Source organism: Oreochromis niloticus, linkage group LG17 (genome assembly GCF_001858045.2).
Source record: "Oreochromis niloticus isolate F11D_XX linkage group LG17, O_niloticus_UMD_NMBU, whole genome shotgun sequence".
In the NCBI taxonomy this organism is placed as follows: Eukaryota; Metazoa; Chordata; class Actinopteri; order Cichliformes; family Cichlidae; genus Oreochromis; species Oreochromis niloticus.
Window position 1 is genome coordinate 10,029,834 of NC_031981.2, and position 22,570 is coordinate 10,052,403.

Below are 22,570 nucleotides of genomic sequence, written 5' to 3' on the forward strand. Positions count from 1 at the left end.
CCTCACAGTACCCAGCTACCTCCAGGCAAAACAAATTGATTAGAATTTGGTATTGATGTGTACTCAATAGTTGTACCATAGTGTGACCTGCGGGAGGGCAGTGTCACAACAGGCACATGCTGAAGCTGGTGTCAAAGTGTGCCTGTTATGTGGGAAGGCCGTTATGTGACACCTTGCCTGACCCACATCTTTTACTGGTATATGTGATAGTTGACATGGAGATGTCACGAGAGTGAGGTGCTGTGTGCACCACATAAAAGAATAAATCATTTTACTAATGTGATTGTTGTTGTTTTTTTTTAATAAAAATAACTTTGGAGGACTTGTAAAGTGATATTACTAGTAAAGACAGGGTTTGTTTTTTTTTTTTTGTAACTACATGGCACACACTTTCTCTCTTCTTGAGTTCCTAAAATTGATTCCTCTCTGTTTTAGTCTCTCTTGGTGCTCTTCCTTCGTTGTCTTTGACCTCTCGTTCTCTCTTTCCATCCATATTTAATGAAACTGCATTAAAGATGCATAGTTTCCACTGGCGTGCTCATAGGGTGACCCAGACTCGATGCCATGGAGGCACAGCTCGCAAGAAAAACCTGATCTGCTGACAGCTCTAGCAGGAGAGGTTTTTTTTTTTTTTTAAAGAACAGCTTAATAGTGCAACTCTGGTAGACTTGTATCTCCTAATTGTGAACTCTAAAAGCAGGTGACGAAGAAACCAGCAACCCTGTCAGTGTGAAATTGGTGCAGTCTGACCTTGGAGTGCGTTTGTTTTGATCTGTGTTCCCAGATCAGATACAAATATATCTTGTTCTTACAGTAACAGCACTCTGTCATTGTCTGATATATTTTCTGTCTGGTGTCTGTTGTGCTTGGCTCACATAGACCACATTGCTTGGCACATAATAGCATATAATGGCTTATCCACTCCTCTGGCCTCACGCACACCCTGATAAACACGATTAGTCCTCGACACGCACCAACACTCTGCAGGTCTATTGATCCCTCTGATCCCTGTGACAGTAACAAGTGGTGCACCCTTCATTTCGGCCTGCCCTTCCTCCTGTGTGTGATATTGGTAAATACTAGCTGCTGGTGCATATTATCCTATCGGGGTTTTTTGTTAGCTGTACTCCAGTTAAGAGGTAATCAAGGAAAAGAACATGCAGGACGTACTGTAGGTGTAATGTGTTCTTGTTGCTGGTTTTATGTGATCTGTACATTTCAGTGCGTGAAGTGTTTACATCCCTGTTAACCTGCTGTAGTTCTGTCATTAAAACATCCAAAAAGTCTGAAGACTGAGAGTCGGGACACAGCAGCACTTTATTAAAGTAGATGGCTCAGAGCGCAACAATTCATCCTCCAATATAATGGCTGAACTGCTCCTGTGTTTGGGACTCTATGCTACAGCAATACCAAGAAAACTGAAGTGGTTGCTATAAAGATGGAGACTAGTTCTGTGACCACTCAGTCAGTTGGTGTCTTGAACGTGACTTCAGTGCATTCAGATACCAAGGAAACGTTTGTTATACTGCAGATATTAACTGTGATAAACTGCTATAAATGGCAAGTCTATTCTTCTCTACACGCCCAGAAATCCATATTAAACAGAAATTCACATTAACAACTGAGTGACATAGTTACTATTTGTGAAAGATGGATATTTAACCACCAAATGACATAGGCGCTCGGCAACCTTGCTTTTATATCGGAGTATAACTAGAATACAACCAGCTGAAAACCAAAATCATTTAGAATTTTCCTAAATTGTGTGTGTGAAGGTGGAAAAAGGGTTAAATCGCGAGTTCTTAAAGAATTAGAGGAGAAAACATCGATTCACCAGGTTCAGACATCTTTACAATCCCGTCTTCCTGGACTGGATTTCTCCTTATGGGGCTGATTTACTGTGTGTTTTAATGGCTCGCTTTCAGATCCATCCATATCTGTTGTATTTTCAATAAATTCCAGCTAGTTTTATGAGACCGTGACAGTTCCAGTTGTGAAGCAAGAGCCTGAAATCTTGAACTCCCACACAAAACAAAACAAAGCTCCAACCATAATCGTGTGTCTCTGCAGACTCCTGTTGTTATGGGATATAATCAGGCTTTAGGTAACGGGGATGATGCAGCTAGCAGATGAAGGGCGGATTTCATGCAGAGAATGAAAGTAGATCAAGCTTTATTCACAAGTTTGATTGTTCAGAGGAAGATGGTCTGACCACTAACCTTTATTTGCTCTGCAGTCTTTATCAGAACAGAAACTTTGTTGTGTGTAAAAGAAACCTGTTGTGGTTTTCAATCATTACTACTTTTTTCTGTAAAGTGTGCAGAGCATCTTGTAAGATTAAAGCTTGTACTAGGTATTTGTTTACTGCTGGTTTCTTCACCAGATTTCGTAATTAATACCTTGTTTTTTATTTTTTTTATTTTTCCAGATTGGCGCTTATGACCAACAGATATGGGAGAAATCAGTGGAGCAGAGAGAAATAAAGGTCTGTATCCTTCACACTTCCATGTTTTGTTTTGGTTTTTTTGCTTTTTTGCCATTTTCATTTTCCTGTTTGTTTCTCCTTCTGTTCATCCTTCATGTCTTGTGGTTCCTTTTGCGTTATCGCTTCCTTTTTATTCAGTTTTTATTCTGCCGTCACTTCTTTTCCTATGTTTTCTTTTAACTCTTTCCTTTCTGCCCTCCTGGCTGTGTGTCATCTGCCCATTTGTCCTCACTTCACCTCCATCCTCCTTCTCCTGTCATCTTTTTCTCTTCCTCTCTTCAGTTTATTTCTCTGGTGAGTACACAGCAGGGAGGATGTTCCTCCTGTTGTCCCGCAGTGCATGTCTGCTCATCGTACGCTGTAGACAAAGTAGACTCTTATTGGTTATTGGTTTCTTATCATGTAGTTTTTCAGGGTCACAGCTGCATTCCTGTGACCAGTCAGTGCTGTGTGTTTCTCTCATCACAGACCTAACAACGTGCATCCCCAACATCTAGTTCACAGTAGAAATGTGCACATGTGACCTCAGTTACCGTAACAACCAAATGATGACATCTTAGTGCAGAAATTACTATACCAGCGTAGGAAGTTCAACCTCTGAACTCTTGACCTTTTTTAAATCTGAAAAGTTCCTGTAGTTTTATTTTTTATTGAAGGAGTTATTAAAATTTTATATGCATTGAATCGGCCTAAGATGAGATTTTTGCTATCTGACAGATCTGTGCTTCTATCACCCTCCATCCCTCATATAGTACTTCTTAGAGAAACAGTCTCTTTAATCAGCTCAGTCCAGACACACACACACACACACGCACACACCACTGACCTTGGTTTATGTCTGTTAAGCAATGGTTTCCCAGAGTCTGCAGCTGCAGCAGGAAGTACAGAGTGCATCTTAGTGTGGTACTGACACAAGATGCTTTACCTCCTGTAAAGTGTTAATTATACCATTTATTGGCTCATATAAACTCATCCAATCGGCATCATAAATCTAGAGAAACTATGACGGGTCTCTTCATTCTATTTTTAGCAGAAGACGAGAGCTTATCTCACTAGAGAAGAGAACTGCTCTTTTATTCTTATCACAACCCGGATCATAACTGCAGTTTATTTACAAACTGGAAAGAAAGTGTATTTTTGGATTACTTAACGATTTAAAGACCAATGCCCTTTTATTTAATTGGTGTTAAGCCTTTTTGTTACAACACAAACAAATAAATGCCGTTGTCGCTCATGAGCACCATCTGTTCATACACAATAAAACATCAGATACAGGAGCTGAAATAGTTTGTTTTTTTAACTCTTATTAAAAAAAAAACAAACAGGATTAGACAGACTTTACTTCTCAGTTGGGGTTGGTTATTAAACTTAACAAACTCACGCTAGGTTTGGTTAACAGTAGAAATGTCTGGAGAAGAACCCAAGCTGCCCCCTGGTGGTGCAGTCAGGAAACTGCAGTATACTATTTGAGGGCTAAAAACGACTTGAAATACAGCCAAGCATCAGCCAAGCAACAAAAAAACCAGATGAAAAGCGGTGAGACAAGTGGTGAATAGTGAATGCAGAGTGTTTTTAAATGTTAGATTTAAATAAACTTTCATGTTTTGTATATATTTCACAGTCAGTCACAGAAGCAACGTTTAGCTCGTGAAGATGAAAGGCTTTTCACAGCATGGAAAAAAGTGAGTTGAGGCCAGGCGAGATGCTCGTGAAGGACTTTACTGCTGCAGTAAATCTGCTGCCAAGAGCAAATGATTGATCAACTTCTTTTAGCCGCTCAGACACAGCCAGACTATCTGCATCTACTTTACTCTCTTACACGCGTGCGCGCGCACACACACTATATTAGCTTGTAAATTGTGCTATTTAAAGATAAGAGCCTTCACCGAGGCTCCATATCAGACCATTCACTGATAACAGAACTTGATTGGCTGCTATGTAAATATTAGCATGAGCTGAGCAGATTCAGGTGCACCGCTTTATGTGGTATTTCACAGTACTCTTGGATATGTCTCACATTGAAATGTGCAGAATTTGAATGGACTTACTTAAGACTTAAGGACAGTACTAGTGTTGCTAGAAAACCAGGTTTCAGGTGATACAAGACTAAAAATTGTACTCTCAGAAAGCCCAAACTTGGATCCAGCTGCAAGTATAGACGAGGAATATATTCAATATGAAGGCAAAGTGATGACCTGTGATTTCCGAACTGCATGAACATGGTTATATAAAGACCAATGAACACCAGACCTCCCTTATTTTTAAACTTATGGGCTTTTTCTAGCAGCATGTCTGGATCATGGCTACGTTTGGAAAGAAACTGCCAGAAAACTGAGACTCCACAAAAGTGGAAAAAGATGCAGGAATCTGGTGACTGACTAAAAATAGGTTTAATGTTTCAGCAGTAATTATGATGTAGAGTAATCGGAGCTTCTGTGGCCGTCTTCCTAAAATGTTTCCAGAGATTTTGCGATGTGCACAATCTAGCCCTGAAAAACCAAACAGACGAGTGCTTGCCAGGACAGATGGAAAATGATACAGTAATCTAGAGACTCACTACAGTTAAGTGGAAATGTGCAAGAGTATTAAAGAGATGAAGAGCCTGTCTCCAAACATGTTGCCAGACACCTTTCCTCTGAACAGGCTGGTTCTTCCTAGGAAATCGGAGCCTCCGTGCCACCTGAGGATATTTCATAAAAGTTTGCAAAAAAAATACAAGCCTCAACTTTCCTAAAGACCATGAAAGAAATGGATTAATTGGTCCTGTGAGATGAGTGGCTTTCCATGAAATTAGTCAGAACTGCTGAAGTAAAGCCATAAGGAGCCCAACGGTGAGCCAACAAAAAACACAGAGGTGCACACATGTATACACAGCACTGTGACCTCGGCTGTGTTTATAGAACATAATAATTTAATCCAAACTATTGTCAGGCTGCTTACACACTAATTCAGGCATTGTACTTAATCTCTTTCTTTCTCACACACGCGCACACACACGCGCACACACACACACACACACACACACGGAGCTTTGAGCTGTGTTAATTTGCTGCCTCCGTGACAGAAAGGTCATACAAGAGATTCATGTGAATTTTATAATTTATAGTCGCTCATAATGTTTCGGTACAGTTTGTTATCTGAGCTAACAGATAACACACAAACACAGACACACACACACAAAAATGGAGTGTATGCATCATAGGAGGACGTGACAGGCTGGCACAGGAAGTTGGCATGCCACAGGGGAGCGTTATTCCCAGGGTCATAAACTGAACAAAGCACCGTATTTAACTACAGCAGTCAAAATGAGTAAGAGCTATTACACAGTTTGTCTAAGAGGGTATGTTCATCAAAAAATGCTTCACCACAGCACAAGAATCAAAATAAACATTAAAGTGTAGACGCAGTTTTCCCAGAATGAACTGATTCATATAAATGTAAATCTGCTTGATGTGTGTAGATGCGTAAACTCTTAGAGTAGAAGCCGTAGCTGTGTGAGTGCACGGTGTGCCTCGTCAAACACTGACCACACGTGTGTTTATGAAGGCATAAAGTGCACGAGCAGCGTGTTTCCCTGTGTGAGTATTTGCATATTAATGATGTCTCTTTGAGTCTTTGTGTGGTGCTCACTCTGTGTCTCTGTCTCCCCCTGCAGGGCTTGAGGAACAAGCCAAAGAAGACGGGACACGTTAAACCAGATCTCATCGATGTGGACTTGGTTAGAGGTGAGGGGGTAAAAAATGTGGGCTTTCTGCTTAAGGAAAAACCGATAGACCCACTGCAACATTTCCACATGGGCATAAAAGACACACATGTGAACATGAGATGGGCTGCATGGCCGTGCCAACCTCCCGTTGCTGTTAATCCCCGCTCTTTCTTTCTGCCTCGATCCATCCGTCTCATATTCATCACATTTTCAATTATTCATCAGAAGAGTCAGTTTAATCCCCCTTGGTTAGGGACATAATCAAGACAGAAACCCAGGCAGTGAGAAGATAAACGGGTGAGGCGGGGGGGATCTAGTGAGATAAAAAAGACAGATGAGGAGGGAGAGGGAGCCTAAAAAGGAAGAAGCGAAGATTAAAAGATTAGCTGAGCTCTAATGTGACTCCTGGATGTATTAACTGATGTGCTTTTCTGCTCACAGCAGAGTCATTTGCTTTAATTAGCTCTCATTAAACTTAAAGTGTGTGTGTGTGTGTGTGTGTGTGTGTGTGTGTGTGTGTGTGTGTGTGTGTGTGTGTCTGTTTTTTTTATCCTCAGGATCTGCGTTTGCCAAGGCCAAACCTGAGAGTCCATGGACGTCACTGACCCGGAAGGGCATCGTTCGAGTCGTCTTCTTCCCGTTTTTTTACAGATGGTGGATCCAGGTCACCTCCAGGGCTATTTTCCTCTTACTGCTGGCACTCTATCTGCTGCAAGGTTGGTATGAGAGTGCGTTTCTTTTTTTCTTTTCTTTTCTCACAACCCACAATCTTGTTGCTCTCAGTGGAGTGGAGATGCAACTCCCAAGTAAACTGTGGGATGAGTTGTTTGTTTAGTAAGATGTCAGGGTGAACACTCTCAGCATCTGTTGTGGGTGTACAAATAAATAAATAAATCCTGATTAAAATCTGCTCACGAAATATTTGTTGAGTGAGTGACCTTTTGCTTTTTCTTTATCTCCTGACATATATTTGCTCTTTAGATTTAGATTTGATCATATTAAACGTGACCAAACTTTAAAACTTTTAAATCTAAGCACAGACTTAGACGACTCCCTGGCAACCTGCTGTTACTAGAGAAAATGTGTATTATCCAATTGGTTTGCAAGTGGTTGACAGCTGTCAGTCACAAAGAGGGTGCTGCACAAAAGCCTCATGATTACTTTGGTCTAGCAGATTGTTGCGCTTTGGTCGGTTCTGCGGCTCCTGATCTGCCGTGTTGCAACATTGAAGTCGCAGCTGGGTTGAAGCCACGCATGTATGATTGTATTGGATTTCACTGCCATTTTAAAGAGATTCTGGGACAGAGGCTCAGAGATATGCAGATATAGAGAGGGAGAAGTTGCAATAGTTGGCAGAGCGTTTTTCCACAAGCTGTTTCATGTTGTTCATGTTTTCAAAGTCTTTCCCTCTAGTTTTGACTTCTTCTCTTCCTATATCAGCACTTACGTGAGGGGTATTGTCTGAGTGGTGACACCTGTGGTTTAGGAGAATAGGCACACACATTTCTCGCCATGAACAGAGAAGCCCCAGCTCTCTGTTATTGAAAACCTGTGAAGGGCTGCCAATCGGAAGAAAGTGGTTTTAAAGTGTGAGGAGCTAAAATAGTTTGTTTTGGAGGGTGAACTGAGGCCTCTTATAAGACACAACTGTTCTGAACTGTGAATCATGCAAAGGTACTCCAGCAGAGTCCCGGAATAAAACCATGGAGCTGACAATAAGGGTAATTTATTCCTCTTCTTTAATCTTCAGTTTAAAACCAGGTTCACAAACTGCTTGAACAGCTGCCAAAGCGCTTCTAAAATAATGTTTTTCCTAAAATGCACAGACTTCTATAAGAAGCACCTCTAGGTTACACCCGCAGATGCACACGCTCACTCGCTCTCTGCACAAACACTTTCACGAGCACTGAACGGTATTTTTCCACCACCTACATCACGTTGACCTTTTCTGCCCTGAAGAAAACAGACTGTTGTTTTTCATCTCTCCCTCCACCCTTCCTGCCGACCTCGTCTACACACCACATAAAACACCACACTCCTTCTTGCTGACACTACAATGAAAATAACTTGAAGTTGTTTTTTTTAAATTGTTGAGCATACACTGGGGGAAAAAAAAGAAAAAGACAACAAATAAAATGGTAACATGGAGGGATGGGATGGAGAGCAGTTGGCCAATCCAGGGGAAGATATTAAAACTCATCAGTTCTTTTTGCTTTTTTGAGTTGGTGTGTTTTTCTCTTGCAAAATATTAACATTCGAGGAGCTTTTGCTCACTTGAGTCACATTCAGACTGTTTTTCTACTCATTTGTTGAACTTATAGATTAAAAAAAGCTGTATGTAATGTGTAGACCTGCAGTTTTGTCTTCAAGCTGCTGCTGTTTAATGTCTGTTTCTGCTCTAATGAATCCTGTTTGTTCATATTTCTCACAGTCGCTGCAGCAGTCCTGTATGTAACCATCCCGCAGCCTCATGGGATACCGGCCACCGAGGTGTTTGGAGCCGTCTTGCTCATGTTGCTGCTGGGCACCGTCCACTGTCAGATCGTCTCCACCAGGACCCCGAAACCTGCCTCCAGCAGTGGGGGGAAGAGACGCAGGTAAGGAAGGGAGGAGGGCTGAGAAGTTGTATTGCTGAGTGAAAGCTTTTGGGAAGACTGGATGGGGAGGAGGTGAAGCCATCATATGAGATAAAGCCCTTCAGGGACAAAAGAGAGAATCAGGAAGAGATAAAGAGGAAGATGTGAAATAACAAAGGCAGTATTTAGTTGATATACAAACCACGAGATATCAAAAGAGTGAAGGGAAAAAAAAAAAAAATGAATGAAAACCTCTTTTGTTGCTGGGGTGTATCTGACCTCAGTTAATGTCAAGTATAAAACAGTCAAATCTCTACTAAAACACACCCTGGTTGAATGTGCTGTCACTGCTTAAAGATTAAATGAGCTGTGCGTGTGCGTGTGAGAAAGTAGAGTAGTTTGCTTATTGCTGTTGTGTTTTGTAGTGTTTAGATTTGCAGTCTGTGAGTTTCCCTTTGTGTTTTTTTTGGTTCAAAGCTTTTTGGTGTGTGGCTGCTTTTCTGGCTCACAGTAACATAAAGACAATTTTCAGACTCCTGGGAAGAAAATTGGACCATGCCACTGTTTTGGAAAGGTTTTCTGGGGATACAAAAAATAGTGTGCCTCAATACTGAAATCAATCTTTGTTCTCTGTCACCTTAAGGTTAAGTCTGAAAATCACAAGGACTGCAATCACATTTGATCAAAGAGGAGTTTGTTTGTGTGACCTTTCGCTCTTTTCCTTATTCTCCCTATGGAGACATGTCGTCATATCACTTGACAGCAGCAAAATATTTAAATTAACTTCTTTCTTTTTTTTTTTTAAACCAGTGATCATCATAATGAACTCTTTGCTTTTAAATTTTGAGAAGAAGCTCTGTCCTGCACCTCTCCTGTGTGTCCTATTTTAAAATACTGATAATCAAATTTCTTGATAATCATTTTTTATGTTAATGTCCTGCATAAGTAAACACAGAATTTCACAATTTATCACATTCACAACCCAAAGAACACCCGTGAAATAGGAAGCATCCTAATCCTTATTTTATCATCTTTTTGTTTTGATGCTATCATATTTAAATTTTAGTTTGTAATATATCATGAATCTACTTTTGCAGAGTAACAGCCTAGAAGATGATTTTGGGAGAATTTGCCTTTGATCTGTTTCAGCCTGTGTGTCCAGCGGGTGCCAGCTGAGTCACAGCACCTTTTTTGAGTTTAGCTTCCTGTGTTGGTTGAACTGTATTATCAGTGTTACGATGAAGGTGCAGCCAGACTCCCGGTGGACACACGGCTGTGGTGTCAGGAGTCTCCGGGTCCGCTCTAAGTGTCTCTCCACTTTTTTCCAAACCGAAGGAAGTTGAGGAAGGCATCTCAGATGGAGGTGCATAGGGAAGGCGACGGGTCTAGCACTACCGATAACACACAGGAGGGGGCGCCACACTCCCACTCAGCCAGCACCACATACAGCCTGGGTGCTTTCTTCCAAGATTTCTGGCATGATATCTGTAAAGCTGGGTGTGTATTTTCATTTTCCATCTTCCTACAATGAGATGATGAACATAGGCAGGGCTGGGCTGCAGTTTGAATCCATTAATTTGCAAAGAGATCTCTGAATTTCAAACGTTGGGTTTTTTGAAAACAAAAACCCAGCCTTGCCTCAGAGCCTAACCTGGGCTTCTTTAGCTGCAACATCATAACCTAACATTTATTTAGGAAGGGATGGAGAACACCGTCCCCCTCATTGGTCAACTAAACAGCCAAGCTTAGTGCTGAAATGTAAAGTCAGTTCTGCAGGTTAACGCCTATGTAAATTCTGCTTCCTGTAGTGCCAAATCTTTCCCTCATTAATGAGGTGCAGGTGGATTTTGCAGCTAAATTTTATGCCAGTAACTTGCTGATAAAGCTATGTTTAAAAGAAGCATTGGGGCAGGGGGGGGTGCATGTCTTTGGTGAGTAAAGCCCTAACCCCCATGCTTCTACTTGATCAAGCTTTCAGCAGACTGCAACAGTGTGGAACCTTTTTGAGATCCAAGTAGCTCTTTATTTGAGAAATCTATCCACTGATTATCTGCCACACTCACTTTAGCTCCAAAACACTCTTTCTTCTATCTGATTCACGCTCTTTTATTCCAAAAATAGTTTTAAAAAATCTCTTGTAATGAGTATCAGAAAGCAGTATCACCAACTGTACTATAATTTAATACAGATAAAACACTGTATTTTAAAATGCAGGTATCTTACTCGATGTTGACTTAGCTGCCATTACAAGCGTTTATTTTGTGTGAATGTTCCACATTGCTGTGTTGAATGCATCCTGTTGTGAGTTTGTTATTGCATGTCTAATTTTTTAACTCTAATTATGTACTAGTTTAAAATAGCCCTGCCACTTTGCTTATCTAAATATGTCTCTTCCTGCACTTCCCCCCCCCCCATCGACCTCCGGTCTGGCTTTCTTTCTGTTCTTCCTCTCCTTCGCTTCCTACCAAAGGTCCAAGAAGTCCAAGCTTTCCATCGATAAATCCACAGAAACGGACAATGGCTACGTGTCGCTAGACGGCCGCGTGACCAATCGCAGTAGCGAAGAGGGGCTCCAGCTCCACGAGCAGCGATGCGATTTGTTAAATAGGGCTGATGAGGTGTGCTGGAACCCGCACACGCAGCCTGCACACGGTCACGCTGCCCGCAACACTGGACTGCTGTTGGCCGGCGGTAATAAGGTAACCTATCAGTGCTCATTACTTCAATATTTTAACCCTAATATTGTCGTGGATTTGACTCTCATGTCACTTTGTTTTTAAGGAGCCGGCGTCGGATGAGGCTTCTAGTGAGGAGGACCCTGAAGCGTCCTACAGCGCCCTCCGCAGGGGAGTGGAAAGAATGAACAGTGACTGTGCACTCCGAAATCGCAAGAATACGCACCACTATAAGAAACACTACACTGTGGAGGTTAGCATGGACACATAACTCCTTCACAGGAAGCTCATTCATTCATTCATACTGGACAAATTTAAACAAATGACAGTCATTTTCTCCTTTCTGTCAGAATGTCCCCAAGTCTGGTACCAGCTGCAGCTCCAGATGTTCAAGTCTGAGGACTCAGGATTCAGAGAGTACTCGACACGAGTCTGAGACCGAGGACCTGATGTGGGAGGACTTCCTGCACTGCACTGAGTGCCGATCGTCCTGCACGTCAGAGACAGGTGAGAGGAAGATGTAGAAATTATCTGCTGGGTACTAAAGTCATTTAAACTCAGACGCATACCAGGGTTCGTACGGGTGCTTGAAATCCTTGAAAATGCTTGAATTTTAATATTGTCTTTTCAAGGTTTGAAAAGTGCTTGAATTTCAGATGTGGTGCTTAAACGTGCTTGAAACTGTATTTCATTCACCACAAATAACTATGTGACTGAATTGTTTCTTGGAGACATAAAATGTGTCACAAAGTGTAAAAGTAAAATTTCTCCGCCTGGGCTGCCTTGCACCTCTGCATATCAGTCTGTTTCAATGTGTGACCCCGCCCCTCCCCCCGAGCATTAGGGGATGAGTGCACTAACTGGAGGTTGCTGTTTTATAGGCACAAAGAACAGCCACTTTTTTGCGCTACCGAAGTTCCCTGGCTTTCATTCAAAATCTGTTTATTGTGAACACTTACATATTTAACAACTTAAACATTATAATGGCTTCAAGTTCACACTGAGGCCTGTGGGGCACTATCAGCCACTGAGACAACAGACAAATTTAAGTGTTTTAATATATGAATATTTCATACTTTAAGGCTGCCTGTTTATTTAAAGGAGGTGAACAATACATCATAATTTTACATAATTATATCACACATGATAGATTAAATAAATAGATTTTAGGTAGATGCTTGTGCATGCTTAAAGTGATATGTTGATTTGAACTTTAACTTTAACCTGTTAGACCCTCGGGGGTTTTCTGAGCTTTCTGCTCGAAAATGAAATGACCAAAATAAATGGAGTATTTCTCTCCAATTACAAACCGTATACAATCTTGGTATCAAAATAAAGCTAACACTTGTGAGATGTCAACAGAGGTGTAAATATTACTGCAGATGTTACTATGTCAAAGTTGCTGTGACTCAAACATAGAAAAATTGGATTTATTCCCCTCACCTAATTTTTAAAAGTATTTTATGGCATATAACACCTTTAAAAATATGCTTTGGTTCACATTTAACTCCAGAAAATCATAAATCAAAATATGGATATTACCTGTCCACAGATTCATGCTGATCTAACTGCTCTTTTAACCGTTTGGTGTCTTTGCTGTGTTTGGTGGTTATAGAAATGGTTTATATGAGATTTAGCTGAGATTCAGAGGTTTCTGTGGATACTGCTCATGTCAGCACTTACATTTCTGACCTCTTGTTGTAACTGATTAAACGCGATCTCCTCCCTTTGGCCCCCATTTTTGGTGTTGTGGGTGCAAATGATCAGGCATGACATTCTCATTATAAATCAGATAAGATACTGCAAATAATTATTTGTGCGATTGAAATGAATTGAAAATGTGTATGAAATGACACCGTTTTAAAGATTTGGCCTAAATAGTGAATGAGCCTAAACATGATGACCTAACTAGTGACACCGTGTCACCTGTGACACACGCACACGTATGACTTTGCCGGTTCCAGCTGAAACAATTTCAGTGTTTCAAACCATGTTCCAGGGTTTTTAGTTCACCATTTATGAGGTTTCAAGAAGAAAATAAAAGACAGATCTGAATGTTTGAAAATGTGTCGAAAAAAGTCTGTAAAGATTAGACGAAAAATACTCAAAGGATAAATTCAATTGGTTTATTTTGTTAGATAAGTTGAAAAAAAAGTTAAACAAGCAAGTCAATAAAGAAAAACTTAAACAAGTAAATAAAGAAACAAGGTAAAATGAGGTAACAACAAAAAGTTAACAAGTAAATAAAGAAACAAGGTAAAATGAGGTAACAACAAAAAGTTAACAAGTAAATAAAGAAACAAGGTAAATGAGGTAACAACAAAAAGTTAACAAGTAAATAAAGAAACAAGGTAAAATGAGGTAACAACAAAAAGTTAACAAGTAAATAAAGAAACAAGGTAAAATGAGGTAACAACAAAAAGTTAACGAGTAAATAAAGAAACAAGGTAAAATGAGGTAACAACAAAAAGTTAACAAGTAAATAAAGAAACAGAAGAGAAGAGAGAAAACCCCAACAACCCCCTCTGAGCAAGCACTAGGCGACAGTGGGGAGGAAAAACTGCCTTTTAACGGGCAGAAACCTCCGGCAGAACCAGGCTCAGGAGGGGACAGTCAACTGCCGGGACTGGTTGGGGGGGGTGAACAGAGGTGGAGCAAGATCAGGCTGCTACAGGTGAGGAAGCGGTAGCGTCCCTCCTCCGGAACAAGCGGAACCATTTGGTCTTCTTTTTCATGGACTTTTCCACAAGCGCTTTTTTCTCCAGGATGAGATTTCTTAACTCATCGATTGTTTCTTCGTTTTGCTTCTCAAGTTTCTCGCATCTTTGTTCCACCTCTTCTAATCTTGCTTGTTTTTCTTCCAGCTTGTCTTTGAGTTGTTTGGATGCTGCCTCCTGTATTAGCTTGTCCTTGTGCATTTCTGCATTTCTCTGTTCTTCTTCTTTGTGCATGTCTTGTAACTGCTCATTTCTTCCCTGGATTTCTTGGAGTGTGCGCTGCAGGTCTTCGTGTATTTTGTCTTGTTGTTGTTTTTGTGCCTGCATTTCAGTGTTTTCCCGCTTCAAGTTATTGAATTCCAACAATATCCCCTTAATGAGCTCGGAGTTATTTCTCGCCATTTGATCGATCCTTCTCTTCATCTGTGAGCAGCGTTTCTCCAGTTTTTCATTTTCTCCTTCCAGCTCACTTGTTTTGTCCTTTAGTTCGTTACAAAACTCTTGCAGTTTTACATTTTTAGACTCAAAGTCCTGGACAATATGTTTTCCTTCTTTCAGTCTTTCTTGCTGTTGCTCTTTCTCTTGAAGGAGGTCTTTATTTTGGCGCAGTGTTTCATCCAAGCTTACTTTGAGCATTCTGTATTTTTCCTGCATCCCTTTGAGTTCGTGCTGCATGTCTCTTTGCTTTTTGTCCTGTTCTTCCTTCTGTTGGAGGATTTCTTTATTTTTTTCCACAGCTTTATCGAACTGTCTTTGGAGCAGCTGATTCCTTTGGTCCATGTTTTGGAGATCCCTTTGTATCTCATCAATCGTCGCTTTCCTGTCTTGAAACTGGTTGGTCATTTCTTTTAGTTCCGCGCTCTTTTCCTTATTTTCTTTAATGAGGTACACAATCTGCTCTCGGGCTTGTCCGAATTTGATTCCCCAGCCCTCATTAATAAGTTTTATGTCGGGCTGGCGCTGTTGTCTTTCTTCCAGGACTTTGTTTTGTGCTTCCATTAGTCTACACTTCTCTTCCAGTTGAAGTTTCTCCTCTTCAATTTGTTGAATTTTTCTCTGGAGATGGTAGTTTTCCTTCCTACTGTCCTGTAATGCTTTTTGGAAGGATAAGACGCCATTTGGGGAAACTGGCCGACCACGCCAGGAAGGAGAGGCGGCGTAATCTTTTTGACTTGGTTGGTGTTTTCTTGGAAACATGTTGGAGTTCGTATACGATGACTCTGAAAAGCTTTCCAAAGGTTTCTGTGGTCAACGCTTGAAGGCTGCAAACACAAATGCTGCGAAGAAACGAACTAAAACTTGCTGTGTCTCACCCCTATTTATGGAAAAACTTCAAAGGATTTAAGATTCTTAAGATTGCCTTGTGACATCATCGCTCCGTTAGCCAATGAGATTGTCACAAGGCATTTTGGAATGGGGTATTTTTTTTTTAAACAGTTTTCAAACTTAACTTAAATTTCAGTGTTTCTGAGGTTTAGACTAGTTGGTTAGTCCAGTCGATCAAGAAATTAATTGTCACGAGCATCCCTAATATTATATAACAGACAACAAGACAGGTTTTTTCCTACGTAATAGAGCTATAATAAATGTTTTATCTTTTTGTTATCCTACTTTTTATAAAAGGGAACATTATTTAAAGAGTATGTATTTAATTAAACTCTATTCATCTAAAGGGTATAACAAAAAGGGTGAGCTTCCTGCTTGAAAATGAAATGACCAAAATAAATGGAGTATTTCTCTCCAATTACAAACTCTGTGTAAACAGCTTTATTTTGTTACAAGACTAACACTTGTGAGATGTCATCAGAATATTACTGCAGATGTTACTATGTCAAAGTTACTGTGACTCAAACATGTAAAAAAAAAAATCACATTTTTCTTTCCTTCACCTAATTTTTAGAAGTATTTTATAGCATATTACACCTTTGAAAATATGCTTTGGTTCACATTTAAATCATATATCAAAATATGGATATTACCTCTGACACTACTCATGTCGGCACTTTATATTTCTGACCTTGTGATATAACTGTTTAAACGTGATCTCCTCCATTTAGCCCCCATTTTTCTGGGCGTGGGTTTTTAACTAGTTAAAAAAACAAACATCTGTCTCCTATTTTTGTGTCACACAGGAAATAAAGGATTTATTAATTTGGCCTTGCTGTGTATTATTGTGGTGTTTGGTGAAGTTTTCTTGTTTTGTGGGGTTGTTGTTGTTTTTTTCAAGTGGAGATGAATATGTCTAACAAGTTGATTTGTTTACATTTGGGCATTTTAATTTTTAAGAGAAATGTGTGTTTTGAGTTTGTACACTATATGCATATAAGGCAACAATTTCCTTTTTCAGTATTTTTGTGTGGTGCATTTTTCTCTGTTTTAACAAAAGGGGAACAAAGGACATTTAGGTCGACCTGAGATGATTTGTTTTATTTTTACATGGTCTTACTGAGGTGATGCAAAGTGAAGCATGCATTCTTTTTTTTCTTTTTTTTTGGTAATGTGTTGGAAAAGCTTGAAAATGGACCTTGAAAGTGCTTAAAAAGTGCTTGAATTTGACTCTGAAAAATGTGTATGAACTATCGCTGCTCTTCCTCACAGAGGGAGAAGGAGGAGGAACGCCTGTGTGTCCGGCCAAGAAGGAATACAGAGACGACCCTTTCCATCAGGTCTGTAAATGCTCTCACACTTGGAGTTTGAGGATTTGTGGATTAAAGTACTTGAGTAACCAAACTTTTTCAGTGACTGAGGGAGGTTATTTATACTCTATTGTATTTCACACGGGATTAGAGGAATCTTGCTACTCTGTCTGTTAGCTATCATTACAATATCACGATTAGAAGAAAACAGTGAGCCAAGACGTGAATAACAGTTATGACAAATTCATGGGAGGAAACATAACTATATGTCACTAGGATGACTTGAAGTTTAACGGGAATTTTGGTCACCCTACTTTTACCTCCACTTTTAGCAGTAATAGAGCAGAGTAGGTTCACTAAATAGAGTAGAGGAGGTGAAGGTAGATGATTTAAACAACTGGAGTTGGTGCACAAAAGAGGAGAAGACGATGGGTGGAGACGAGTGTCAGGGGTGATTTGTGACAAAAGGGATGGCAGCAAGAGTGAAGGGGAAGGTTTACAAGGTGGTAGTGAGACCTGAGTAGGATTATACAGGATTATATGAGAGGGATGCTCAGGCTGAGCAGTTTGGAGATGTGAAGAGGAGAGAGAGTGGATATATTGGAGAAAGGATGTTGAATATGGAGCTGTCACACAGAAGGGATGGAGAAACAGATGCTTTGTGGACATAGTGAAAGAGGACATACAGAGGAGGATAATAGGAATGGGGTGGGATGATCTGAAGTAGTAGTAGTAGTTGCCGTGACGAGAGGTGTCAGTATTTCATGGTGTTTGGTTTCCCTGCAGGGTCACCTTCCCTGGCTGCACAGCTCCAACCCCGGCCTGGAAAGGGTGAGCGCTATCGTGTGGGAAGGAAACGAGTGCAAGAAAGCAGACATGTCTGTCCTGGAGATCAGCGGCATGATCATGAACAGAGTGAGGGACACTTTCCATACAAGCAAAAAACGAGGCCTGAAACCCTAACGAGGGCACCGTACTCATATAATTTGTCTATTTTCACAGGTGAATCTTTACACTCCTGGAATCGGTTACCAGGTCTTTGGGAACCTAGTTTCAGTAACACTTGGTCTCACACCCTTTGCTTACAGGTAATCCACACAACACAAACCCCGGCATACAACACGTGTGGTCAGTATTTGAATAGTGGTCCCAATGAAATCTTTTGAATAGTGACGATCAGCTGTTATGAATGTTAAGAATGGTTTTTACCAGGGCAAAAGTAAATATCCAGAACATATCTGTGAATAATTTTATTTAAGAAAGCCAACTCGCCTACCTACGTGGTGATTTCCATAGCAACATTGTTACTGGTAGTAATTCTAACCATGATTATGTAAAACTGTTATATGTACTCGTCATAATAGCAGTTTTCGTTTTTTAACTGCGTTTTTAGAAGTTAAAATACAGTTTGAATAATCATGTTAATGCCTGTGTGTTTAATATTGTTACCCTTGCCAAACTGTTTCAGATACATGTATCATTTTTAAAAATGTAAAATTATAAATCTACACATTTAAATTCTTATTTTCCGACCTACATCCTTCTTTCCTATGCAGACTGGTTCAGTACCGTGATTCGGATCAGCTGACCACTCTCTCAGCCAATGAGCTTCTGTCTGTGGCGCTGGGGTGTGGGTCTGGTTCCGATGTCCTGGTCATCACCATGGTAACGCTCAGCTTCCTGGTGCGCGTTTGCCTTATCTGGCTCTTCTTCTTCCTGCTCAGCGTAGCAGAGAGGACGTACAAACAGGTGCACAGATGAAAGCTGATGTCTGCTGATCATTTGCAAGTCGGATAAACAGTCCCTGTACTTACAATCACGTCGATGTTTCAGAGACTTCTGTTTGCCAAACTTTTTGGTCACCTGACTTCGGCCCGCAGAGCGAGGAAGTCTGAGGTCCCACATTTTAGGCTGAAGAAAGTTCAGAACATCAAGATGTGGCTGTCGCTACGCTCCTACCTCAAGGTACAAAAGTAAAAGTCTTAAAAATGTACAACTGGAACAAATTAAATGTTAAGTAAAGACACAAATGGAGAAACTGTTGAATTTGCAGAGACGGGGTCCTCAGCGTTCGGTGGATGTCATCGTATCGTCTGCTTTCCTGCTCACATTGTCAGTCGTCTTCATCTGCTGTGCTCAGGTAACTCTGAAGGTGTCAAATCAGCAAAATATACAAGTTTTTTTTTTTTTTTAAAGTTACAAAGTGGATAAAGAAATGTTAGAAAAAGTGTTGCTCTTGCCCTTTTCACTTCTGCAGATTTTTGTTTTTGTTTATTTTTTTAAATACTCAAGTCCCCTAAAATATTCATTTATGTCCTCTGTGATGGACATTTGTTTTTGGTCTATATCTTTCGACCAAGTCCTGATGTACTAAATAGAGGACGTCGTGGACTTTTCACTGATGTCTCATGTGTTTGTGTGGGCTCTTTTTGCTTCAAAGAGGCAGGAAATCGCAAAAAAAGTTCAATGGGAAGATTCCTCTTCCCACGGTTCTCAGAGTATATTAAATTGTCATTCTTCGGTTAATCGTCTTTAATCTACATTTTTTTAAAAAACTCTAAACTACAGGTCATGGTGACCTGGGTACTAATTATTTCAACACTTCAAGGGGAAAAAAAAAAAAAATCCCTTTTAACTGGGAATTTATGCTTCAGCAGGACACCTGCACCGTAGCTACGTCGTAATCACAAACCCCCCTGAAGCTCTACAGAGTAACCTGATGCACACTTCCTGAGAAATGTAACTATATGTCTCACCAAAGCAGCATGCAACTACTGTGCACCATCGATTCTTGCCATTCAAAGTGTAGAATCCTCTCATTCATGGGAAGTCTGGACCCTCATGTGAACTTACGAAATAAAACCGCCTGCATAAGCCTAATCACACTATAGCTGCCCACCAGGTAGCTCATCACTATATATCATGTAGCCCAGTTTCACTAACCCAATAAACTTGCTGCTATTTTACTTTTCACTGTTTGTTTGTTTTTTGGCACAGAAAGAATTAGACAGTTTTAACTTTCAGTGGCGCCGCCATGCTCGTTTGCGCTTAGGAACTGAAGGAGTGTTTGACATCATCAGCTCTGTTTGTGTGTAAAAAGTGATCAAGCAGATAGGACTGCAGGGTAATCCGGCCGTGCCAGTTATAGTCACTTTAAAGATGTTGTAATCAAAAAAGATTTTATCTTTACTTGAAAAGCTGTGAGGCCACAAAATGTTACATAACAGCTTTTTCCACATCAGTAAAACAAGTTTTTATTGGCTGCAGAGCCTAAACCTACAGGATGCAGATGTGGCTTACATGTGTATTGCACAGTTTATGCCACCAGAGGTCAGTCATACAGACAATTAGCAGAACACGCCAGCTGAAGTACAGATGATCTGTACGTTTTGATAAAGAGCAAATATGTGAATGCATCGACCTTCAGAATAATTATTTTGTGACATTTACAGTACTTGTGCTGTAAAAAGGGAAAATAATGAGTTGAAAGACACTGCAGCTTGTTACAAATGTGGCGTTTCATATACATTAAAAAAAACAAAACAAAAAAAAAAACAACTAATTACAGTATCAGGAAGTCTGTGTTTTATTTTTGGTTTTAGAAACTGAACAGTGTGTTTATCTCTCTTCCTCCAGTTGCTCCATGTCCATGAAACGTTCCTGGAGTGTCACTATAACTGGGAACTGGTGATCTGGTGCTCCAGTTTGACTCTGTTCCTGCTCCGGTTCGTCACTCTGGGCTCGGAGACCAGCAAGAAGTATAGCAACACCTCCATCCTGCTCACTGAACAGGTACAGACACGCACACAAAATACAAGTATGATCAGGGTCGTGTCCAAACTCTGACCCTGATCCACTGCGTTTCTCTCAGATTAACCTGTATCTGAAGATGGAGAAGAAGCCAAACAAGAAGGAGGAGCTGACACTGGTCAACAATGTTTTAAAACTGGCAACCAAACTACTCAAGGTACACACACTGTCTCAATATCCTTTCTTGTTGATCATCTGGCACCAACTGCCCCTGTTTTTACAATCTGACTCTTTTTTTCCCCCTTTCCTTTTCTCCAGGAGTTGGATACTCCGTTCAGGTTGTACGGTTTGACGATGAACCCTCTGCTCTACAACATCACCCAGGTGGTCATCCTGTCTGCTGTGTCAGGAGTCATATCTGACCTGTTAGGATTTAACCTGAAGGTAATTTTATGTGTGGACGCTCTTTAGTCAGATGTATCCTGACGTCTGTCCTGTGATGGACCAAAAAACCATCTGCAGTAAAGGTGCAAAATAGATTCTAGTTCCATGTGAAGACAATGTGGACTGAAAATCCTTTTTAGCACCAAAACTGAGTTTTCAAGATATGTTGGGTTAAAACATGTCATAAAGTAAATTCAAATCCCTGTAAGATGAGTTTGTGATGGAGAAGTACGTGTGCTGAATTCTGACCTATGAGGGAGCGGATGACCACAAATTTAAAATCGAAGGCAGTCGTAGACAGGCTTTCTTTGCATTAGCTGGTTCGACAAAAATCTGAACCCCAGGCAGAGATGACGTGTGTCACAGCAGCGTTTCTGATTGAGGCAGCTCAGGATGAGCTCATGTAACAGGGGGTGCTTGGTGTGTCATTTCACTCGTCTTCCTCACAAAAATGGATTAATTGCCTCCTACTTTAGAGATATTATCACAGAAACAGGTGACAGATATTCACAAAAAACAGGCTATAAAAATTCTAATTGTAAAAGCCAATGATGCTGCAAATAAGAGATCTGTGTTGTAGAAAATGTGAATTCATAACTTAATATTTATTTTTTCAGTGTGCTGTTAGTGCTGCCATTTGTCTGTGACATTATCTAGCATATTAGAGCTGATGGATTTAAACACTGGTGCATTCAGGACTGACTGTGTCTCAAAACCTAATGACAGAGATGTTGAAATCATATTAGTTGTTACCCAAATTAAAGCAAAATGTACTCTTTTCTATTCTGTGTTATATTAGCTGTGGCAGCAGATTCCGATTAGGCACGAAAACATGTATTTTGTGCATAGCCAGCTGAATGCACGAAAGGTTCCTGCATGCATTTTTGCATTTTTCACTGCTGTAACTTCACAGCCTCCTGTGATACTAGTGAGATACAGCTGATCCAGGTTTCTTTTGCAAAATGTTTTCCTTCAGCAGAAAATCTATATTGCACTTACAGCTTAGTGTAAAGAACCAGTGAAGTCGAAGGCAGTTCTAAATGTAAAAGGAGGTCCAGCTCAGTATTAGCAGTTGGGCTGCCACAAACGATTATTTTGATAGTCGACTAGTCACCGATTATTTTTGCGATTAGTCGACTAATCAGATCATGCATCCATTGAACGTAAAACGTACAGCTTATTGCGCCAGCATGCATCTGCTCTTATATAACTATCATTAGCTTACAGCTTTAAGTGTTTAAGATATGTGCTAACTAAAAATAAAGACAAGATGATAGTTTATTAAATGTTAATGAAATTTGCAGATTTTTTTGTTGAAGTTTAATAAACTCCTTGCTATCTAAAATATAACAGGACACCGGAGTATATTCTGGAGCATCTCACACTTCTGATAACCAGTTGTCTGCTTGACGTTTATTCAGCTGTGTAAAAACTATAACTTTAATCTCAGCCAAACCGATTTACTCAGGAACAAATTAAATACTAAAAAAGCCAAACAATAACATTTTTAAGTTATCTAAGTGACTTATGTATGTTAAACCTGAGTAGCGAAAGACGGCGGTGGGTTTGAAAACGATTTGC

General features: G+C 40.3%; 2 protein-coding genes across 4 annotated transcripts in view; one reads left to right on the forward strand and one right to left on the reverse strand.

The window, feature by feature from the left end:
• The window catches only part of LOC100691087 (putative homeodomain transcription factor 2), a 57,862-nt gene that overhangs the window by 30,230 nt on the left and 5,062 nt on the right, over positions 1-22,570 (forward strand). Inside the window, exons 4-21 of one of the 3 annotated variants that reach the window (XM_005451687.4) lie at positions 2,429-2,485; positions 2,768-2,779; positions 6,141-6,210; positions 6,749-6,907; positions 8,623-8,788; positions 10,103-10,264; positions 11,238-11,466; positions 11,549-11,695; positions 11,793-11,949; positions 16,758-16,825; positions 17,582-17,710; positions 17,798-17,883; positions 18,352-18,544; positions 18,629-18,760; positions 18,849-18,935; positions 20,432-20,587; positions 20,667-20,762; positions 20,864-20,989. In XM_005451687.4, coding sequence (XP_005451744.1) covers positions 2,429-2,485; positions 2,768-2,779; positions 6,141-6,210; positions 6,749-6,907; positions 8,623-8,788; positions 10,103-10,264; positions 11,238-11,466; positions 11,549-11,695; positions 11,793-11,949; positions 16,758-16,825; positions 17,582-17,710; positions 17,798-17,883; positions 18,352-18,544; positions 18,629-18,760; positions 18,849-18,935; positions 20,432-20,587; positions 20,667-20,762; positions 20,864-20,989 — 2,232 coding nt within the window. The remainder of the gene's footprint in view (positions 1-2,428; positions 2,486-2,767; positions 2,780-6,140; positions 6,211-6,748; positions 6,908-8,622; positions 8,789-10,102; positions 10,265-11,237; positions 11,467-11,548; positions 11,696-11,792; positions 11,950-16,757; positions 16,826-17,581; positions 17,711-17,797; positions 17,884-18,351; positions 18,545-18,628; positions 18,761-18,848; positions 18,936-20,431; positions 20,588-20,666; positions 20,763-20,863; positions 20,990-22,570) is intronic. The other 2 variants (XM_005451689.4, XM_005451688.4) reach the window with 2 other exon arrangements.
• Positions 13,959-16,747, reverse strand: LOC102077753 (trichohyalin-like). Its single transcript, XM_005451686.4, has one exon. The coding sequence runs from the start codon at positions 15,354-15,356 to the stop codon at positions 14,103-14,105; it is 1,254 nt and encodes a 417-aa protein (XP_005451743.2). The 5' UTR covers positions 15,357-16,747; the 3' UTR covers positions 13,959-14,102.